Genomic DNA, 22,819 nt, shown 5'->3' with positions numbered 1-22,819 from the left:
ACAACTGGGAGAGCTAATGTGTAAGCACCACATCGATGAGCACATGCTGTTCAGAAGTAGGCTTCAGCTTCCTTGGCCTCTGGAATCTATTGTATGACAAAGTTCAGACAATTCAAATCAGTGCAGATCCAGGGAATTATTTCTGAACAAGATAGCCAATCAGCTTAAGAAAAGGAATTGCAGAGAAATAAAATAACATTTAAAATTTAGTGGAAGAGGGGAAAATACAGATGCACAAGGAGTTGAGCCAAGAAGAGAACCCAAGAGAAAAACAAAATGTCAGCATCAAAAGACCAGGTATTTAAGTGCTTATACCTAAATGTCAGGAGTATTAGGAACATAATGCAATAGATAGAACATGCTGCATTAGCAAGTGATCATGATGTAATTGGAATCACAGCAACACAGCTAACAGAGAATGAATTGAAGAATACTATATTTGTAGGTATGCAGCGCACCTCATAGACAGGAAGATGGAAGATGTGAAGATGTTGCATTTGATATCATAAAGAAAATTCAGACACAAGAACTTAACAATGATGAGAAGAGCACCCACAATCTATGTGGGACAGATATACAAATACTCTGCTGGAAATGCAGAATACTTTCACCCTACAAGTAAGTCAAAGGCCAGGGACCCAGATGGTTTAAACAATATGGAGAGAGAATGTAAAATTATTTCAAAAGAAAGTAAGCAGTTAAAATATTGTGCAGTAAATTTCATACACAGGTTGGATACAACAAAGGATACTTAGTTGATGGGGGGGGGAATAAAATATTTTTTACTGAGGTATTTACCAAAGGTGGAAATCAAGTTTAGGCTATGGAGCCTTCTTCTCTGTTTCACTTAAAAAGATTGTGTATTTTTGTTTTTACTTTTCAGATAGTATACAGATCCAAATGCTAAGGGGAATTAGAATGTGGCTTCCTTCAAATAGTCATATTTCACAGATAGACACTCCCAATAGTTCATGATAGAGACCCTATGACCTCTCTCAATAGGCTCAAGTGTGAAAAAAGAGAGCTTTTGAGCAAATTCCTTTCAGGATTTTCAGGAATTCCTGATTTCTGGTTAAAAACTGTTATGTGAATTGTACCATTAGAATTCCATCTAAACTTCTGCAAGATGTTGGAAGTAGTTGAAAGTCAAACAGTGAATGTCTTGAGAAAATATTGCACAATTCAGAAGATATTCCTTCCATGCCGTACATTATTAAGCGATCCACACATTCATCAAGTGCAACACTAAATATATTATTATAACACCGCTCTCTTTTTAATGCTATTTTATTTAGGGTTCTCTACTGATTAAACTGTCACAAGTAAGTCCTTTATTTTGGTGTTAGTTGATTTTATTGAACAAAACATCCAAACAACTAGGAAAAGTTTCTTTTATATATTTCCCATTTGTAAATGGCCTTCTATATTATGCAACATAATTGTGCAATTTTATAACTTCTCTGTATAGCTAGATTTTCACTAACACAGGTTAATAAAGTAATACAGAACACCATCCACAGGTCTTTAAGATAAAAAAATGTGTTCATCTCTCCAAGAGGGCTGAAATGATCAAATATATAACTTTGCCTTGTTATATCTACCATTTTGTACTCTTCAAGTGTAAAACACATATCTTGCAAACTGTTCTGAGAATCTAAATATGCTGGAGCCACTACGTAATGCAGTAAATAAACCAGCTGAATCAGTTTTGTTGAATCAAAGAGCTTTCATTAGCAATGCCCCTCATAGCAGGCGTAACGTGGTTTTTGACCCCAGGATTAATGTGTAGAAAACAAAATACAAGTAAAAGTTCTCTAACTGGGTTGATATAATTGATGAAGAACCACAGGGGTCTGTATTAGGACCACTGATTTTCCGATCTCCATGATTTAGTTATATTTAGTAAAAGTCAAGTTTGCTGAGTTGATACCAAAATATTCAGATTGGCAAATGCCATAGATGCTGCAAATTGAATGGATTTAGACAACTTTCGAGCATTCAATACCAGACACTTAATACAGAACATTTAAGAACCTATCCAGTAATGTTGTGGAGGCTGACAGCTTTGCTTTAAATCCTCATCACGATAAATAAGATACTCACGTCAGTTGTGTGCTAGGAACCAAACAAGTTGACAGATTGACCCCTTAATTGTAACTTCTTTGGGTTACTGTTGTAAGACTTTTTGTAAAAGAGTGGATTTGTTAACACATTTGGAAAATAACACCAGTATCATAGTTTTGATTTGTTCTTGTATGGTAGACTTTTAATTAAGTAGCCTTATTGGTAGTCATTACTTAAGGAAGAAACCATCTCAAAGCAAATGTTTTTCTTTGAATAGTGAGGTGTCTTAGTAACCTTTCCTGTGTTCTTATTTATGTACTTCATGAGAGACGGAAGGTTCTTTACTTCAGCTGCTTTCAATGTCTCGTAGGTGGCAGTGTCACAGTGAGTATTGCGCTGTAAAGTCAAATGTAAATACTGTGACCCAGGCCAAGTCCTCTAGTACACAGCTGTTCCTCATAGATAAGAGAGTTTGAGATCTTATCCCTGAAGTCTGTGTCGCCTTTTGTCCTGCCTATTCTTCTGGAGTTGTGAAAGTCAACTTGAGTAAGAAGACAGCATGTTGTACCTGGACTAAATTGACTTTAGTTTCTGGAATTTCTACATGCAACACCCTTGTAGATTTTTATTTTGTATGATCATATCTTATTTTTGCTCATTAAATCACTTTTTTCATTATAGAGGGTTTGATTCACACTATACCATACATTGAATGCTTTTTTATATTGTGGAACTTTCACAAAATAAAATCATAAAATCAAATGGCAAGGAAGTCAGTAGCTGTTAGTTAGATGCACATGAGTCCTTATACACCCCGTGTATAATCGCTGTATACCATCCAGTTCAGAAGGCAGTGGTCCTACGGGTGCTGCATATTTTTTTAAAATGAATTAAACTTGTCTGCACTTTTAAAGTCTCATCCTTTTCTGTAAATACAGATTTGTTACAAGTGATGCATCTCACAGCCACAAGACTTAATCAGCTTGATGTTGATTGTACCAAAGTCAGCCATAGGCACAATGTCATGGCTTTGAACAATGAAAACTGCAGCATAGCCACATAATAGAACTGCCCATTAACTGTTGCAGGATATGAACTTTAAATTACTAAAGTAATTTACAATACGCATTTAATATTTTCACTAAAGTAATTTAAAATGTGTATTGAAAATCTTAAATGTGTATTTTCAACCTGTAGGTGCATAAGGCATTGCTTTCTTCTAGAACTTTGGAGATTCACCATAGCCTTTCTTTTAATGCAGTCTGACATGAACTTTGCTAGAGAAAGCCATAGTGACAAAATGCAAACATGTCCTTGCACTTTCTCCCTTTTGACAATGAAGAGCTGTAGAGGAAACTGCGTAGTCAGTATAAGGATATAAATCTGACTTGAATTCTTCAGTGTTTGCTGCTGAATCTCCAATCCAAAAACTGTATGTTCATCAATGTAAGGACATATTTGGATAAAGATTGCATAAGTTGTAAGTACTTTCAAGTAGGGTTTATCTTATCATCAGGCATAGAACCTGTAAAGTGCAAGTCTATAATGTGCATCTACAAGTTGATAAACAACTATAACTTAAATGTTTGAAACAAGTCCTGTGATGTAGCGATAGCCATTGACATAACCCATAGTAACCATGTCCTCTGTAGACATCATTGAATTAATAAGACAGGTTATCACAGTACCTGGCAAAATAAATACGTTCAATAAGCAGTGAGGTTATTCATCATTAACTTTGAAATTGTTTTATTTTATTGAAAATAAATGTATTGTAGAAGACGTTTTTAGTTGTGAACAAACTAATCTTTTGGTTACATTAAGCAGTTTTGTATCATTAATAGGAACATAGCTTATATTTGTGTACTGCCTGGGTGGAGCTGACAGTGAGGCGCAGACCTCAGGCTTTGACTGCCAGGCCTGATCAGATGTCTCCCCATATTCTGTGTTCACTTCCACGCCCGTATCCTGTACTCCATTGGAAATTGTCAGATATCACTTCTCCCTTTTATGTGAATTGAACAAAGAAACATTCTGTCTTGGATCTTGTCTGTTTCATGCCTTACTCCTTACTAAGGGGAAATTGTACCGTTATCAAGGAGTCAGGTGTAAAACGGATACGATCTGGGTGGTAGGTAGACACAGACCCCTGCTAAGAGCTGAAGGTCTGGGTTCCTATGTAATAGGGCATTTCACTACTGGAATGTGAATGCAATTTCAAAGAGCTTTATTTCAGCGACTGATGAATTACATTGTTGCCAAAGTAGTACCAATTAGCAAAAATATTTACAAACATTTGGAACAATAACATCGTATTATTTGAGGAAGCTGATGCTCTGTTCTTCAGGCTGTCACAGGAGATATTGAGCTGCAGCCATACTGAGCTTCCTCCACTATCCCCCAGTAGGATTCATAGCTGCTGTGATTCTGGCAGGTGTGAGAATTCGGGGATTTATTTTGGAGAAGAATGTTTGTCCAATCCTTGAATATTTCTTGCAGTGTTACATAAACTTCATCTCTGTTCCAGCCTGTACCTGTAGCTCTCTGGGTAGCCAGATCTGTCTGGTAGTAGGGGATGGGGTAAGGTTGACAGTGAGCTTCCTACTGATCCAGCTATGTACTTTAGATTTCCCTTGGAATTAATTGCAGGTTTGCATGCAGAGAGAAAAGTAGGTAGAAGCGCATATACAGTGCCAATAAAAAAGTTTGTGCACTCTATTATACTCTTGTATATTTTAGACCTAAAATGTAATTAGATTTTGATGACAGTCTTAAAATAATAAATTAGAAATAATAAAGAATGAAGTTAACCCAATTAAATGTACAACACAATACCTTATACAAGTGAAGCAGTTTGTAAAGGTCACCTTAAAGAATTCAGTTTGTAAAGACTTGAAACTAATTGGTTTTGATTATTTAATAAGGTGATTCGGTTAAGTAAGAACTGGTCAATTGTGGTACTCGAGAGCTACAGTTGCCCAGAAAATGAGACATCTGCTTTAGCAATGAGCTGAGTGGTCCAGTTGATACAAAACATATTATAGAATCATTTAAGACAAATGCAGAGCAACCTATTAAGTAAGCACAATAGTACAATAATTTGTCACTGCTCTAAGCATCCAAATAAGCTAGATAGGTGAACAGGCCCCCTTTCACGTGTAAAATTTCATGTGACCCTGTATACTGTATTTGAAGTATAAAGAAACATGTTTGGCAGCTGCATATAACAGTTTAGGAATTTGTACTTCATATTGTATGTGGACTTGGTTTTTAAAATATTTTGAGGAATTGGTTTTATTGGTTATTAGCTGAGTAGATTCAGGTTTGTACAATGTATAGTGTGCATACGCTGTATATTGGTAGCTGTGTTTGTGAGATACAGCTAGTGCTATAGTTTCATTTCAGAACACGAAATGTCTGAAAAAGCAGAATACTGCTGTGGACGTACTGAACAATTAATACCTGTTCATTTGTGTGTGGTAATTTATTAGGGTGTATGAATCTAACATCTTTCATAGTACCCAGCAAAGCATCAAGCCAGTTATATGCTGCGCCCCACTCTGGGCATGGACAAAATTCTTGTTCTGTATTTTTTCACATTTTACATTCTTTTTTCCTTCCGTTAGATCTGAAATGATTTCTTTTAACTTCCAGGCATTGTGTAAGTGCAGGTAAAACGCTTGAAACGTTTGAAAGGAGCAGTGTAATGTCACAGTTGTGTATGAATGGTTGAGGCAAATGTCAAGTACACTCCGTGTCACTGGCCAAATGAGTATCGGTAATGATTCTGGTCTAGTGTCCATATTTAATGTGTCTGTTTAGAAATTAATTGTAATGTATATACTATAATTTACCTGTATATGCTATAATTGTAATTTATATGTATATACTATAATTGTGGTGACGTTGCTAACTGAAACTGACCAAAGAGGTGGAGCTCAGAGACTGCCGGAGATGGCCAACAAATGAAGGAGATGGTGAAAGGATATATATCGGATGAAATCGGGACTGGTCTGGTGCTGAGCAGGAGGCTGACATAAATGGCCACTTCAGAGAGCACACTTCTCGAAAGCAGCTCAATCGCAGAGCACCATACCAGTGGCATAATAGGTTTTAAATAAGGAGGAATGATTAGCGGAGCACCCGTTCATAGGATGAGGGAGGCTGAGATAATCGGCCCGAGCAGCTTCTTATCGCTACGGCTGGTATGCAGCCCCTCGAAACCATGGACTGTGTGCTCTCACCCACCCAGGCATTACAATGATTGCACAACACTATTAAGCAGACGGTATCAAATTGAAATGTAAAAATAAAACTGCCTTTAATTGTCTCATAATGGTAATTAGAAGATCTTTCTGATTTGGAATTTGATGCTTATACTAAATATCCCTGATTGCTTCCACAGTTTTCAGTTACTAGTGTTTTGCAGAAATCCTTCTGTGTGGCCTTTGTGTTCTCCTTAATCTGTGTTTTGTTAGATTGCATAGAGACATTCTAATCAAATACAGAGCTTTTCCCCTTGAATAACAACATGCATAGTACATGCAAAACCTTATGGTTTGTATGGGATCAGATCTATACATCTAAAGAAATATTAACTATGCTTGCTTTCTACAAAAGCTATATACTATATCTGTCCCCTTATTGATAGCAGAAACGGAATTGCAGCTCAACACTTGCTGCCAGAGATTATTCATTGCCACTTTGCTATATTGTAGTCTTGTAGACTCAATAAAGAACCATTCCTTTGCATTTCAGACAATTTTAAGAATATTATAATGACTGCTCTTCTTAATAATGGCAGTGTGAAAGGTATTGTTGATCTTCTTAGTTAAGATCTGAATAGTTAGAAGGAGTCTATTTTAAATGTATGCAGATGGAATATATAAATTACATACTGTGACTCCTATTGGCTGAGGCCCCTAAACACTGGATGAAATATGTATTCACTACATGACTCATCTTAATGACATGCCAGTTATAATAAACATCATACAATATTTTAGTGCCTCTACAAATACATCTGATCACAGTCTTTTATTTTAAACTGAATAAAGTGTTAGCTGTAGTTGTGCTGAGGCAATTAGTGGGATGACACCAGGATCTGTTTTAGGCCCCTTTCCTTTTCTCATTATATTAATACACATTTTAACAGTGTAGTTGAGTATAATGAACCAACTTGTTACAGCAGTAAAGGTATCTCAAACACTTAGGCACCAACCAGCACTGAGAAGATGATTTTTCTAAGCAGCCCGCCAGTGGTTGAGACACAGCATACACTTGATCGCAGGATGTGGGGTGCAACAAAGCTGCTTACAAAGCATCAAAAGCCCTAGAACAGAAGCTACAAAGCAAAAGGGCCGGCTAAAAAATGAGTCTCAGTCACATGACCTTGCTTAACCTGGAGATGCACGGATCTTGACAACCTTGATTTAGGTATATGCTGTGCATCACTTAATAGTGAGCTCAACGGAAGATATACAGGAGATGTAAACAAGGGCTCTTAAGTGGGAGCACTACCATTGTACCCTTTCTTGAGCAATGTACTAAAAAAATACGCTTTCTTATGTTCTCATATGAGTTCTTATCTCGTGTAACAGTCTATGTGTTTTTATCAGAGACTGATCCATTTGTGATTGACAATACGTGTGTGTATCTCTGCGGTGTTTCATGAGTTCCTTGAAGTAGCTGATGTCAAGTTGGGTCTAAGTTGCAGCTAGAGTCTAACTGAAGGAAGTTTATGGTGTTACTTTTTTGAGTAAATGAGGTTCAAATGTGGGCTGTTCCTTTGTTCCAACAAAGTCTTAAAAGAGATTGCCATCTCTACTAAAACTTACTCCCTACTGCTTTGTCTCATTTTTAGAAAAAAAAAAGATAATCACACACTGGCCCACGCTGTTTGCTGCTCACTGACTTCCTGTCAAACTCAGTGTATTCCATGTGTTTCTGGATGGAGTTTATCTGTGAGTCACTGGGCACACACTGCCAGCAGCACCTGTCTCCTGCAGCATAGAGCGACCAAGTGACAAGCACTGGTGTGCAGAGCTATTTAATCTGCCTTTGCAGTTCCTGGGGAGGGGGGTATCTGGTGTAGCAGGGTTTTCAAATCCCTTATTCATGTGGAAGTCACCGTTGGCAGCTCTGCTTCTTGGAATGCGACAACAGACTCATCTGTCCTTCTTTTTGCCTTGATTGCAATGTTAGACATATACTTTATTATGATAACGATATTATGTGCTGAGCTTTTCTCCTCCCCTAGTATTGTAACCACGGCAAAGTCCTACACTCAGACAGGATTGAGCTCAATCATTCGAAAAAAGGCCCATCTTACTGCAAACATACTGCAGTTTTGTTACAATTCACAAAGTAAGCATTGCGTAGTGTACCGAGAACAAAATGTCAATAAGAAAAGCCATAAAATGCTCATTTAAATATCTGTTGCTGTGCTTTAGCAAGTGAAGCACTGTATAGTGTTAAAAAGAGTTTTCTGGATAAATATTAGTTCAGCTTGTGTGGTGATGTTGTGTTTTAGAGTAATGGATGACAACCTGGCACTAGCAGTAAAGGTGAAGGAAAGGAAAGGACATTTTTACCACAGAAATAGGAAATTGCGTTACACTTTGTAATGCAATGATTTGTAATTGTCATGACCTAACCTACCTTCCATTTAATTTGTAATTAAGTTTGAAATGAATGTCATCAAGGAATTTGTGCATGTTTCTCAATTATGCATTAAGCACAGCTTTTTTTTTTAATGAACAAGAAAATGTAGACTAGCAAATGCCTAGAACTGCTGCTACTGTCCCTTGCAGGAATGAACATGTTTACAGTAGTATAAGGTTATAGTTTCATCATTACAAAGATGGCACAGCCTCTGTGGATGAGGTGTTCAAATTTATTTTTAGGTCAGCACTGTGCAGTCTTTTTCATTCAAGCTTGGCTCTCCACATTGTTAATCAGCTCTATTGGTTTAATTGGATCAATATGACAGCTTTGTGCAATTCTTAAGGTGTTGGAGCTTATAAAGAGACTAAAAAAAACCCTGTATAGTGGTTCTTTATAATGAGGACTGAACCTTTTTAGATCATTCAGTACCTATTCCTAATTTGGTTTTTCTATAATTTAAAGAGGACACAAAAATCCATTTTTTTCTTGCAGTATGATTCATACTTGTGAAGATAACATCTCCTTGATACAGTTATAGTAAGCTTAAGGTAAGATGCTTTTCTTACAATGCCTTTTAAAGGTTTGCTGATTGTGACTTTTAAGACATATTTAAGGTTTCCTGACCTATAACTAAGGCTGGGCGATATGGCCAAAAACGTTATCATGATAAAAAATTTCATATCAGTCGATATCGATAATTATCGATTATTCTAGTTTAAAGGCAGATTTTTTCTCCTGAGTGAAAGTTGAAGAAACCAGACAGTTAATTGGTTAATTAAACAACTCTTTATTTTAAGAACACAACAAACACTTGCCAAACAGCAGAAACATTAAACAAATCTGAGGTAGAGAGTATTCAAGTCTTTGTTTATGCAAAATATGCATGAGTAAAATTTACAAAATAAATATCTTAATAGAAAAATTAAATACTGCAGTGTGATAAAACACACATAGAAGATGGCTCCGACAGACTGCAAAGTTTAAAGTGCTCTGTTTTATGTCTGATTGTAAAAAGCCAAAACATCTCCAAATTACCAAAGTTGAATGACCTTTTCTGTCAACGATGTCATCGTCCTTCGAGCTGGTCGTTGGCAGCACTACATTTGCTTCATTGTCGCTCATTTCTCCACTCTAACTACAATCCTGTCAGCCACCACCGTGTGGGTAAACAACACCACGTTAGCTGCCCGGTCTGCAACACGCACGCACACTCGCGCAGTATTTTGTGCGCATGCGCACATCATGCGCAAAGCATAAACATATATATCGAACATTTATCGAACTTTTGTTAAAATTATATCGCGGAAAATTATATCGCGATAATTATCGTTATCGAATTATCGCCCTGCACTAGCTATAACCTAACAGGTTGGTTTTTAAGTGCTGTAGTTGCAAATAGCTTTTGTGCATTCTTGTTTTAATATTATAGAACCCTCATTTGCACAAACTATACCACATTTTTGTGACATCTGAAATTATAACCACATATATGATTTGCTTCCACAAAATGTTTTTTTTAGCCTAGCAAATATCAATCTTCTTTTGTACACGTCATAAAACAATGCTGATTCACTTGTGATAAGTTTGCAACTCATGGAAAAAAGCACAATCCTTTAGTACCTCAGCCTGATGATGACTCTAGATGTTGTATTCTTTCAGCCTGGTAATTGAGTTTTTTTTCCCTAAAAGGATGAACACATTTATTTTTCTGCCTTATTGTACTTTGTGTTCTTGACATCAAGACCAAAGGAAAACAGGATGAGTAGTTTTTTTAGGTAGTCTGTTTGTACCGTCTCTCAGATGGAGGTGAAAGACAATAAAGAGATCTGCAGAAATGAGAATTTTGCTGTGGGAGCTGTATGAAGATGTTTGTGATTCTGACTTAAACCTTTAATTTTGATTTATTTTTCAGATTATTGCGAAATTTGTTTGCCTCATTTTCCACTATTTTTTGAGAATTAGTGCTAAAAATGAAAATAAATTGTTTTACACAGCAGTAGGTCCTAAAATATGGAGAACTGTGTGCTGTGGAAAAACGTTCAGTGATTGCTTTAGAAGGCTAACCGAAGACTTGGCCTTTTATTTTCCTCTCTACTTTGCTATGAATATTTTTCTTCTTTAATTGTGACAAAACACTTAAACGTCTGAAGAAATTAAGTAGTTTGGACTTTTTCAGTATGTCTCTGTATATAGATGAGGAAGTGTCAAACTGAATTCAAGCATTGATAGACTAAAAGCCATTTAAAATATTGTGTGAAATTTTAAATCCACAGAATTACGAATTCGTCAACCCAATGGACTTCAGAATCAAAAGTGAAACGACACAAAGGACAGGAGTAGAAAAAACTGAAGAGCCTTTAAAACTGAGATGATTGGGCACTTTTTATATGAATAATATAAGAACATTTTGTGTGTGACAGCTGTATTGCCACCTTCCTTAATCATGTGAGTTCTCAGAAGCTAAACTAGGTTGGGCCTAGTATGGGAGATATTAGTTTACACCTATAAATTGTGTAAGTGAAACATTCTGTATTAATCGCTCTGTTATAGTGACTAGAGAAACTGTTAGAGAAGGTGCTGTCCTTCAGATGGAATATTAAAGCAAGGTCATGACTAAGAAATTTAGAGAATTTACAGATGAGAAGAAACCATTCAGTCCATCAAGCCCATATGGTCATTGGGAGCAAAATGGTCTGAGGTTCTCAGATCTGTATCCTTAAAGAAGCCATTGTATCACCTTCAACCACATGGTCAGCTTGTTCTCGACTTCCACAATCTTTTATCTAAAATGAATACTAAGTTTTTTCAGTACTCCAGCAGCACAAATGCATATGATTAATTAACATGTATTCAGGACAATGATGAGAAAAATCTAGACAAACGAAAAGGATTGATGTGCTAGATGAGTATTTCACTAAGGTGTTCACTAAAGAAGAAGTGAGCAACATGCCTCAGGCAGCAGAAGGATACTGTACATTTCTTTATTATTTTTTTAACTTAGAAGAAGCAGACATGTTTCAGGTAGTAGAATCACTCAAGATTAATAAACCTTGATTAATTCAGGATTCAGATCAAGTATCTATCACCTGTTTTGGTGGTTATTTGTCATGACATATAAGTTGAAATATATACTGTATGTAAGAAAATAATGTTACCACTATGGTGTAGTATTTGCAGTTTTTATTTCCAGTTTAGCAAATTCCAGTAAATATTTAATGTATATAGCTTCAGATCCAGAAATGAAGTTTGACATGGGTACCACTCTGTACCTATGTACAGAATTGTATGAACATGATTGCTGTCTGCTTGTTTTGAATAGTTGTGTTAAAAATAAAACAAAGGTCTAATAATATTTTAACCGATATTGGGAATTGGAATCGCAGTCAGTCATTTATAGCCTTTTGCATGGAAATCCCTGTGTACTATGAACACCATTTAGAAAAGACATTTGTTATGCAGTACATTTATCTGTCAGACACTTTGGGCTCAAAACCACTTGAGGAAAAAGTAAAGCACTTATTCTGTGTCTGCATTGGGAATTTTGACTGCAGAACCATTTTAACAGCATATCACCTTTTCTTTAGCAGTGTGATATGAACCCCAAAAGGACTGCAGTTCTATCTTCAGACATTGTCAACAGTCTGCTAAGAAAATAGTTCACAAGGAAAACTGGTGAAAGTTTGTCCAGTTTCCTATCTTCCCCAGTTTACTTTCTAGGAAATCTGCCTCACAGCTTGGTGACTTTTAACACTCATGAGCAGGCTTTGCTTTTTTCCTACCAAGAATTCAATATGAGGGAGTCTCAGTCCTTGCTGTGACTGCTCAGTTAGAAAAACATGGCTAGAGCTGAAAATAATCACAGGAACAGATGGCCAAGCTCTTTCTCCACATCCCTGTGAGAAGATGGATGGCAAGCGACTGGTGTCCGTCAGAATTAATAAACATCTCTTAATGTCTAGGATTATAGTTGGTTTATCTGTGAAATATGTCTTCATTTGTGACATAATCCATTTTGCAGTTTTGGTATTCCTTCTTTGTAGCCCCAGGATTTGAATGAAGCTTTCAGTTTATGTGGAGATAATGGATAACTGGAAGAGGTTTCATATAAGCACATGCTATATGAATTATAAGTCTTTTTATTGTGGAAGAGTGTTTGTGTCATTCTTTAGTACAATTGCTGTGTTCAACATTGCAGTTCATGCAGAAAGTTTGCCAAGGACAGCCCTGGCTACAAAATCAAATGTTCTTCTATCCCATGACTCCCACCCATCTTTTATGTTTTACAAAATGTCATACTTTGGAAACCAGTGCTTTTATGTCACTGCGGTACTGTATGTAGAGCATTAGTCTTGCAAAAACAACATTCGTGGCTGTGGAAGGAAATCTTTTGTATTTATTGTTTAGTTGACTCTTTTATTAAAAAGTGATTCTTTAAATAAACTGTTAACAAAGGAATTTAAACAACAAAGGTGGCATGATGAACACTATAATACAAATACTACAGTACATACAACAATGGCATAGAGTGCAAATACATGGAACACATGCAGCAATGCAAACACTCAATATTTTATCTGCTACAGTCCCTTTGTAACAGTTTGCCAGTGAGCACTTTACATATTTGTTTTGTAATTAAGAATATAGCAATATTATGGATATTGTGGGCACGGAGGAGAGGAAAACAAAGTCCTAGTGGCAGAAAATAAACATCTGGGTGTCCCAAGCCTGATGGTTGCTACCTCTTGGAAGTGGATTTGTGGTACTTTGATCATCATAAGCCTTTGACAATCTTTACAAAGTCCAGAGTTGTTATCCTGCTCTTCTGAGCCTAACACAAGGGACATCTGAATGAAGTAGTTGACATTTCCTGTGTCTGCCGTCTTGGGCCAGATTCTGATTTCACAGCTCTTCGGGACATGCATGCTTAGGATCAGATCCAAGCATCGCGATCTATCAGGCAGTGGGTAAATAAAATGATGAAAAGGTGTGTTGTAGTAATTAGCAGCTAGAAAGACGCAATTTAAGGTGAATGCAATGATGTAGCATGAAGCACAGAAATCAAATTCTATATAAAAACACTAAAAAGGTTACAGATGAGTGGAGGCCAATTGGCCCATCTAGCCTGTTTGATATTTTCAATTTAATCCAAGGATTTCACCCAGCCTTTTCCTAAAAGAAGAAGGTTATCACCTTCAGCAGAATAGCTGGGTAGCTGAGTCCATACTCCCACAAGCCTTTGCATAAGAAAGAACCTCCTTTTTTGTTTTTAAATACATTTTCATATATTTTCCAATTAATCCTGTAGTTTGTTTTTTTTACCGTTGATTCAGGAAAATCCTCTGGGTAGACAGTCAGTGCCTTGAATGATTTTGAATATTTGGATTAGATCCCATGGTAACCTTCTTGTGTACAAATGTTAAATTCCTTCAGTCTGTCATTGTAGGACATTCTTTTAATTATTTTGTTTTCCCTTAATGTAATATACATTAGAATTTAGAATACAAAATTAGCCCCAGAATGGATCCCCGTGGAACACCTGATATTACATTTGTTTTAAAGATAATTACCCAGTTTTTACAAAGTGCTGAATGAAAGTTTTGAAACTCATATTTTTTTCCCCCAACTTCCTTGTGTCAAAATGGTGCTTCTGCCAAAATTCTAGTTTTTTTTTTAATTCTGTGGTTCCATTATTCTTTCATTTTGTTTGCATTTACTGTAACCAGCACAGAATATTCGAGAGGAAAAAGGAAGTGAAATTGAAATTTCAGGAGTGTTGAAGAATGCAGAAAGGGGGGGAAAAAAGAGTTATACGCATTTTATTTTAAGTGGTTTGATGTCAGCCCTTTCTGTTGATACTGAAGTGAGTGCTGTGACAGAGTAAAATATTTATTTATGAAAAATACATCTAGCGGGGCAGTTGCAGAGCTGATTGAATAGGTGCAGTGAACTGGCCAAGGAAGAGAAAAGACTTTAGGGAGCTTGACTGCAGTGGTTTATATTAGTTTTATTTCCTTAGGCGGTTGTTCTCACAGCAGGATTTTTTAATTTACTTTATATCTAGGGGTAATTTGACTATGGGAACTCCATTAAAGCATCTGTACATATGTGTAGTGTAGTGTAAGTGGAGTGTTTGCAAGGTTATTTGGCTTATTTAGTAAACTGTAATGTGAAAGTTGCACCTTGTAGCAACATATGCACATTGTTAGTAGCATTGTATGGAGAGGGCACCAGGTTGTTTCATGGAGTTTTAACAAAAGCTTTAAACAAGAGCAGGGCAGCCTGCATTACTATCCTTCACAGATCTTGCTCACTCAAATCAATATGATTTTGCCCATTTGGTAATTAGTAACTAGTTAATAAGAGGATCTCATTCATTTACACTTGAAAGATGCCAAGGTATCAGCTTAACTCAGTCTGGCTGGGTGGCTTGTCCCATAACACTTTGCATAGAGTTGTCCCTATTCTGACTTCTGGTTCATGTTTCATTATTGATATTGCAGGGTTTTGCAGGGTTGTGCTGGGTTGTAAAACCCTCTCCTGGGTCCCAAAGTAACATTTTTGATTTACAGAAAGTTTTCGATAGATACTTAAATAGCAAGTAGTACAGTAAGTTCCTGCTGCAGATTAATAGCGTGATATAAACGTAATGTGGTCACCATCATCATCCACCAGGGCACTCTGTTTCCACGTTGTTCTTGCACACATGTGGCAACCTCTGTCTATGGTGGTTTTTCCAATTGTGAGTAGCATGAAAGATGAGGTCTCTGCCAAACAAACTACTTCTTTTATGCACAGATTTTAAATTTCATTATAGACTCGGAGATCTACAGTATTCTAGGCTACGCTTCTCTGCTTTTGATATGTTGTGCTATACCTCTCCCTCTTCTCTCTCTGCAGAATAGTGTGTATTCACTAATGTTGCATTCATTTTCATCGCTCTCAATTAGCCATGTTCCTGTGGTTCCAATGGCCTCATAATTGCCTGCTAATGTGGTAGTTTCTATCCTGTGCATTTTGTTTATAATGCTTCTAGCATTTTTAGGTGTTTTCTTCGAGAACAGTTTCTTAAGTCCTTCAGCACTTCTTTATCTGGTCCTTGGTTTTCTTTTCCCCTGGGTCCTCCTTTTGTCTTTCTTCAACCCATGCCCGTGAGTCTTTCTTAGATTGTCTCCCTTCTTTCATTCTTGAATGTTTCTTTGTGGTTCTGAAATGTTTCAAGATCATTCATCTTCAGTGTTTCTGGATCTGTTTGTAGATCCTTGTGCTAAACTGGCTGTGCCCATCTCATTCAGATGTAATCTGTCCACATCAATGCCAGTCTAATGTTTCCAGTGGTTAAGAAAGCCGAGGCCACCTTTGCACAACATGTGCTCATCCATGTGTTATATTGTTATATATGTGAAGCTGTTTGCCTTTGCCCAATGCTAGGAGGACTCCTGAAGACTTCTGGTTGGGTCCATGTTCATTTTGTGTTTAAATGTGATAGAAACTGTGCTGTTATACCAGTGTCATTTATGCCAACATGTATAACAGCTGGATTGTTACCTGCCATAGCTAGGGACATGTCAGTTCTTTTGATGATATCAGATATTCGAGGCCAGAGAGACTGTACTGTTGCGCCCAGCGCAAGTCCGCTGCATACAGAAACACTGAATGACACCTTCAGCATGCTTTGATGTGAGCTTTACTTCTGCAACAGAATCATTTTGAAGATGTCCCAAAATGCAGGTTTAATGGGATTTATCAGTAAACAAGCACAATGGGACAGGCGTCTTCCTCCTTTTGGAGCTCGTTTTATGTTCTTATTAATAATATGGGGTCAGCTGGACATGCAGTAGCTCACGTGCTGTTTGTGGTATAAAGTTTTAATGTCTAATCCTTCCATTTTCCCTATCCAGCCAAAGTCCTTGATGGGATCGCAGCCAATACTCATAATATTATTGTCTTAGAGGAGCATTGGCAGACATACGTGGCCGCTTTGAGATGAGAAGTTTGATTTTGTTCAGTAGCCCTTACCAGTGATCGCTCATGGTCACTTATTGTATGTCTTCATATATTTCAGGAACTTTCCGCTGTACGTTTTGCCAGACAGAGGTAGAGGAGGATGAGTCTGCTTTGCCAAAGAAGGATGCACGGACATTGGTGGCCAGGTTCAATGATCAAATAGAACCGATCTATATCCTCCTCCGAGAGACGGAGGAGATCAATCTGTCTTCTGATTTACTGGAACCGGAGCCTGCTGAGATCCCAGCTCTCAAGCAAAGGTTGGTAACAGAGCATCATATTTTTATGGTGAAAAGCAAAAGGTCATATTGAAATTGTTACAATTCAGTAATGCTTCCAATCACTATCAAGTTTACATCATTGTTTGTCATCAAGTTTATCATTGATACAGCTTAAAGTTTAGTATTTTTTCCTGCAACATTCAGTAATTATAAATAATGTTTGCAAAATATATCTTACATTAAGTAAGATCAAAAATACAATCTTGGCTCACTATTTGTTGATGTTGTCTTTTCATAATGTAATAGAAAACTGCTAAATCTTCCTAGACAGGATAACATGATGATGGACTTAAAATTATAGGAATGCTGAGCCATGGTTCAATTCATTTGTAAGTGTGTTATAAGGCCAGGTTTAAAAGAGTAATGAATTCCATTTCCAATGGACTTTGGCTGTACAAAGCCTCTTTCACCTCATAATTTGATACCAAAGATCTCCACTGAAGGGTTTAAAAGTGTTTGCATGAATGGACTGAATAGCTGTTTTTCAGTTGTAATAAGGATTCAATGAGGGGAAAATGTGTGGTTAAAGGCAAGAAATGTGTCTTCCATTTCACAAAGCACCTCATATAAAAACATCTAAGCCTTGTTTTTCTTGTTGGTGACGCTATTGTATTTCTTCTGCTCCTCCAGTAGGGAGCGGGCAGCTGCAGCTGCAGGTGGAGCAGCCTCTGGGCCCCATAGGGAGAACTGGGCTACGAAGGGCTCTGCCTATGAGGATCTCTACACACAGAAAGTCATCATTAGCATGGAGGAGCAGGAGGATCAGAAACGCCTGGCTGGAGAGGGGAAGACACCCAAAGAAAGGCCCATCTGGTTGACAGAGAGCACTGTCCAGGGTGCATACAGCGAGCTTGATGATATAAAGCACAGTAAGTCAGCCCAACTGCTGTTCGGTTAAGGAACATTTGCTACAAAAGATTTATTGCTATATGTAATTTTCTCAGAAGGCTGTTGCTCATATGTAACTGTTTGTACCCATAAAAGGTGAGTAACATATTAACCTTTTGCTGGGCTTGAAGGTGGTTTGGATGGACAGTGCAAAAGGTACACCCCCCACCCCCTTACCTCCAGCCTCCTTGACTCCTGTTGTGATCCTGTTACTTTGTAGAGTTCAAACTGTCTGTTTACAACTCAAGATGAATACATCCAGAAGAAAAACAAAAAAGTAAAGACCAAAATGATAGTAGCCTATCGGATAGCGTCATTATCAGACTTGTTTGTACATGCCATGATGTGTGTGTCCTGTAAATTGTCCTGTGCTCTACAAATGTTGAGCAATTAGTGAATCTTACAGTTTTGCTAAATATTTAGCATAAACACCTTCAATGGAAAATATTTTTGTAAGAGATTTTCAAAAACTGCAAATAAGCTTTAAAAAGCTTTAAAAGACAATGTCTCTTATTTAAAGTCGCCAGAAAAGAAACCTTAAATCATTTTGCGGTGGTTTGTTTTGGTCTTGCAGGGTTGTATTCATGTTAGTGGCGTGTTTTTGTTTTCCTCAGGTGCAGAGGCCATGGACGGGCTGCGGGAGGGCGAAGACGGGCACCACATGCAGCCTGATGAGAACGAGGAGGTGATGCGTGCCCTCCTGATCCACGAGAAGAAGGGCACAGGCTTGGCTGCGGGACTGGCAGGGGCAGCTGCAATGGCTGGGGTGTCCCAGTCAGGCAACCACAGTGACTCGGAGAGCGACACCAGCGAGTCCGACGAGGATTCGCCCCCTCACCCTGCACCCCAGAGCTACCTGAAGAACGAGGAAGAGGATGAAGATGATTTTGAAGAGGTAGGAGAAGAGCCCACCGTGCTGGTGGCTGGCCGGCCCTTCCTGTATCACGAAGTGAGCCAGCGGCCAGAGCTGGTTGAACAGATGACCCCGGAGGAGAAGGAAGCTTATATTGAAATGAGTCAACATCTCTTCCAGGCAATGTATGATTAAGGATCGATTTTTTTTGTGTAAAGGAAGGCAAGTTATTTTATCCTGTTTTATCTAATCTTCTCTCCTTATCTATGGCAGAAACAATGAAACTGCATATAGCAGAGTGCTGAACTCCTTTAGATAAGGAAGGGGTTGAATTTGGGGTACAAGGCTAAAAGTTTAGAATATACCTGAATCCAATTTCTAAAAATGTAATCAAAGGAAATGTGTAAATGGAGAAAATATTTTGAACTTGGAACCATTTATCACAATAGATGATCAGTATATGCCTAGTTGTTTGCACACCAGTGGAAGAACAAAGTGCAATGACAGAAATATATTTCACACCTGCTACCTGGAAGTGCCAAGGTTAGGGTTGGTTATCATTGAAATGTAACTATTTGTGCAAGACTTTTTAACACAATTGTTTTTTAAGCTCTCTTCAGATGAGGTAATGTGCTGCTGACAATGATACTGTTTCCAAGAGTACGTGAGGACACATACACAAAGATTTCCTGTTGTTTTGAATTAAAGAGATTTAAGGCTTCTTAGTAGTAGATATTAATGCCTGTGTTGCGCTGTAAAAGGCATCAACCGGCTAATTTTATTTCCTCAGAAGAATTTAATATGTGAGGTTGTGCAGATTTAAGTCATTCCCAGAATTATTTTTTGTAGTGGTATGACAATTCCCAGTTTAAACTGTTAATTATTTATAACCTCCAATCCTAAAGTCACAATGCTAAATCCAGCATTTGTGAAAAAAATATATACAACCCCTTTAATATTTAATTTATTTATTCTGAAGGAGGTCTTGTGAATATTTTCTGGAAACATCTGTAAATAATTGTTTTAACGTTACTTTAATAACCAGAGACATAATAACAAGAAGATATTGCACTGAATAAATCCTTTACTATTGTATCAAGCAAATAATACATATACCATGTGCCAGTGGCTTAAAAAAAAACTTTGTTGCATTAAGCTGAGAAGATTAAACAGCTACGCTTACTTTCTTTAACAGCACAAAATGAACACTGTGTTTATCCAATTTCCACTTCAGTATTTAAAGAAATACATATTTGTGAAAGACCTTAAAACTATTTTTTTCCAGCTTGTAGAGAAATCATTTCAATCATATTTTCTTTCTTAATTGTATAAAGATAAAATGTTTTGTTTTTCCTCCTTTTTTTACGGATACCATAGGTATCCCAACACATTTTTTTTTCTCTTAACCAGTTTTTGAACTTAGGTGGGTTTTTTGAAGATGAATATAACTTGTGACCTTTGTATGGTTGTATCTGTTTATTTTATAAAGGCTTGTTTCAGATTTAAAATAAAAGACATTGGTATTTAAGCCTGTCTTCAAGTTCTTGGGTGTTATTTTTTAGTTTGTCTTTATATTGTTTCTAAAAAAATGTATAGTGTCCTCCATATTTATTCATGCCCTTGTTAAATGTTTCTAAAATATTGTTCAACAGAAAGAAAATGATTGTGGGATATTAATTTTTGTATTTTGGGGCTCGGATTGTAATAAATCCAGTACTCTGGGAGAGGCAGGAACTTAAATCCAGGTGCAGGGTGGTGCACAGAGTGTCAAGACAAAGGTGGAGATGAACGAGGAGCTAGAGTCAGAGATCACACTTGAGAATTCAAAGAGTTTCCAAAAATACAGGCAGGGTTTGTAGCTGGGTAATCTTCAAGCAGAGAAAGCCAGGCAGGATCCCAGTACACGAGACAGACCAGTAGGTGGGTACTCCCTGGACCCATTAGGAGTCCAGAATTAGCTTGTGTTCCCTCCACTGGTGGGGATGAGGCATGGGATGGGTCCGGAGACAGAATGCTAGTGAGAGCGGACTTTACCAGGGAAACATGGAGGGCCATAGAAGATGTGTCATCCAAGTGCAATGGGAGAGCAAAGCGGTAGGTAACAACATCAATAGTCTGTCACCTTAAATAGGCAAACGAAGACATGCTGACCTTGTCTCTGTTGGGACAGCACGACAGAGGCAGTTGGCAGAGTGCTGCTGTCTCTGGGTACCCTTGAGCAGATTTCTGTGGACATGCTGTCACATTCCTTCAAGGTCCCATGCAGTCGCGTCAGCAGCAGGCATAGCATCCTGGGACAGCCTGAGAAGTGGAGGCTGATAGCCATAGAAGCACTTAAAAGATTACATACTTGTCAAGGTGTTAGCCAGGATGTTCAAGGACAACTTAACCCAAGGCAACAGACTTACCCAATTGTCCTGGAAAACAGAAACATGGTACCTTGGCAAAATATCCAGGTCCTGGTTCACTACTCCATCTGGCCATTGGACTCTGGGTAATCCCCCCAGGAGAGGTAGACTTGAATGCCTAGATAGTTCCAGAAGGCTCACTAGAACCTGGAAACAAACTGAGGGCTCTGGTAACTTCAGTGGGAAAAATATTTTATTGATGAAGACCTTGGCCATTTGGAGTGCCGATGGAAGCCTTGGCGAGGGGACAAAGTGATCAGCCTTGGAGAATCTGTCAGCTAAGGTGAGTATCAAAGAACAACCCCAGGAGCAGGGAAGCTCCGTGGTGACGTTCATGGAGATGGACAAATACAGGCATGACAGAGTGGGAAGAGGTGGGAGTAAACCCACTGATGCCAATCTCAGATTCGTTGTCCAGATTCTTTGGTTAGGTCTCTGTTATCAGAGAAGGTCACCAGAATCACCACTGAATAGGTTCTGCTGTACACTCTGTGCCCTAGTATCTGGCAAAGCAGACAAAGCCAAGAAAGATCTGGGCACAGGGTCGGGAGACAAAGCAGGAGATTGCTTCACAGCAGGCTGACAAGGCAAAGCAAGCAAAGCAAAAGCTAATCATAGCAAAACAGTGAAGCTAACATATTCAAGGGAGACCAACAATGACTGAGTGCTGGAGCAGGGTAGCCAGGACTTCAGTACCATGGATGGTAACTACTGTAGATAATTGCTAGCTAGAGGCAGGGGATACTGAGAACTGCTCATACTGTGTACGGACAGCCCTAGTGGATGTATCAGACTGCGTGTAGGTGTAAGGGTGCAAACTGCCATACGCATGGGTTTTACACAGAAAACTTGAAAAAAAAATGTAACACAATAAAGAAAACGGCAACATCAATTGTTTTACGCTAAATGGTTTTTCCAAATTTTAAAGGGACCAAACTTATTCACAGCCCCAGAATCAGTGCTTCATGCATCCTCCTTTTGACTATTCATCAAATTTCTCCATCTCCACCAGATTTGTTGTTGAATTCAGGTCTGGAGATTGCAATGGCTAGTAAAGAACATTGATCTAGATGTGTTGGCTCAACCATTTCTTTGTGGATGGTAAATTGTGCTTGGGTTCAGTATCTTTCCGCTATGTCCGTTTTTGACCTAGCTGGAGCCTCCTACCCGAAGACATTAGAATTTTTTAGAAGGGTTTTGCTGAAATGTCCAGACAAATGTCCATACATTCTTAAATTCATTGTTTGTTCAATTCAACCCAAGGCATCAGATGCAAAACAGTCCCAAAGAAAAGTAGTTCCACCTCCATATTTCACCAGTGGCATAATGTTTAGGCAACATTAGTTGGCACATAAGTTGGCATACTGGCCTTTTGTATGATGATGAATCTTACTGAAGGATCTCCTTGCTACTATTCTGTTTGGTAACACAACAGTCCTGTTGAACTGTATGGAAATAGGGTTTCAATTAAAGTTTCCAGAAAGTTCCAGGAACTGTATTTGAATGTCCAGACAAGAAAATGCTGACAAAGGATTAGTTTGTCCAGACTGTGTTTTTTCTAATTAAAATACGTGAGCTTCCAGTTGCATGGGTTATAATCCCAATATAAAAGAAAGGTAATAAATATTAAGTAATGTTCTGAAATTTCTCACACA

At 37.9% G+C, this 22,819-nt stretch overlaps 1 protein-coding gene across 2 annotated transcripts in view; it reads left to right on the top strand.

Moving 5' to 3' along the window:
- Positions 1-20,290, top strand: part of gtf2e1 (general transcription factor IIE, polypeptide 1, alpha) — a 55,138-nt gene extending 34,848 nt beyond the window's left edge. For both annotated transcript variants that reach the window (XM_088601723.1, XM_088601714.1), the window contains exons 3-5: positions 16,793-16,994; positions 17,646-17,884; positions 18,518-20,290. In XM_088601723.1, the coding sequence (XP_088457849.1) occupies positions 16,793-16,994; positions 17,646-17,884; positions 18,518-18,951 (875 nt within the window). In that variant the 3' untranslated portion in view covers positions 18,952-20,290. The remainder of the gene's footprint in view (positions 1-16,792; positions 16,995-17,645; positions 17,885-18,517) is intronic.
- The last annotated feature ends 2,529 nt before the right edge of the window (positions 20,291-22,819 follow it).

Source organism: Lepisosteus platostomus, chromosome 2 (genome assembly GCF_059453375.1).
Source record: "Lepisosteus platostomus isolate fLepPlt1 chromosome 2, fLepPlt1.hap1, whole genome shotgun sequence".
Classification (NCBI taxonomy): Eukaryota; Metazoa; Chordata; class Actinopteri; order Semionotiformes; family Lepisosteidae; genus Lepisosteus; species Lepisosteus platostomus.
This window is presented reverse-complemented; position numbering and strand designations above follow the sequence as displayed.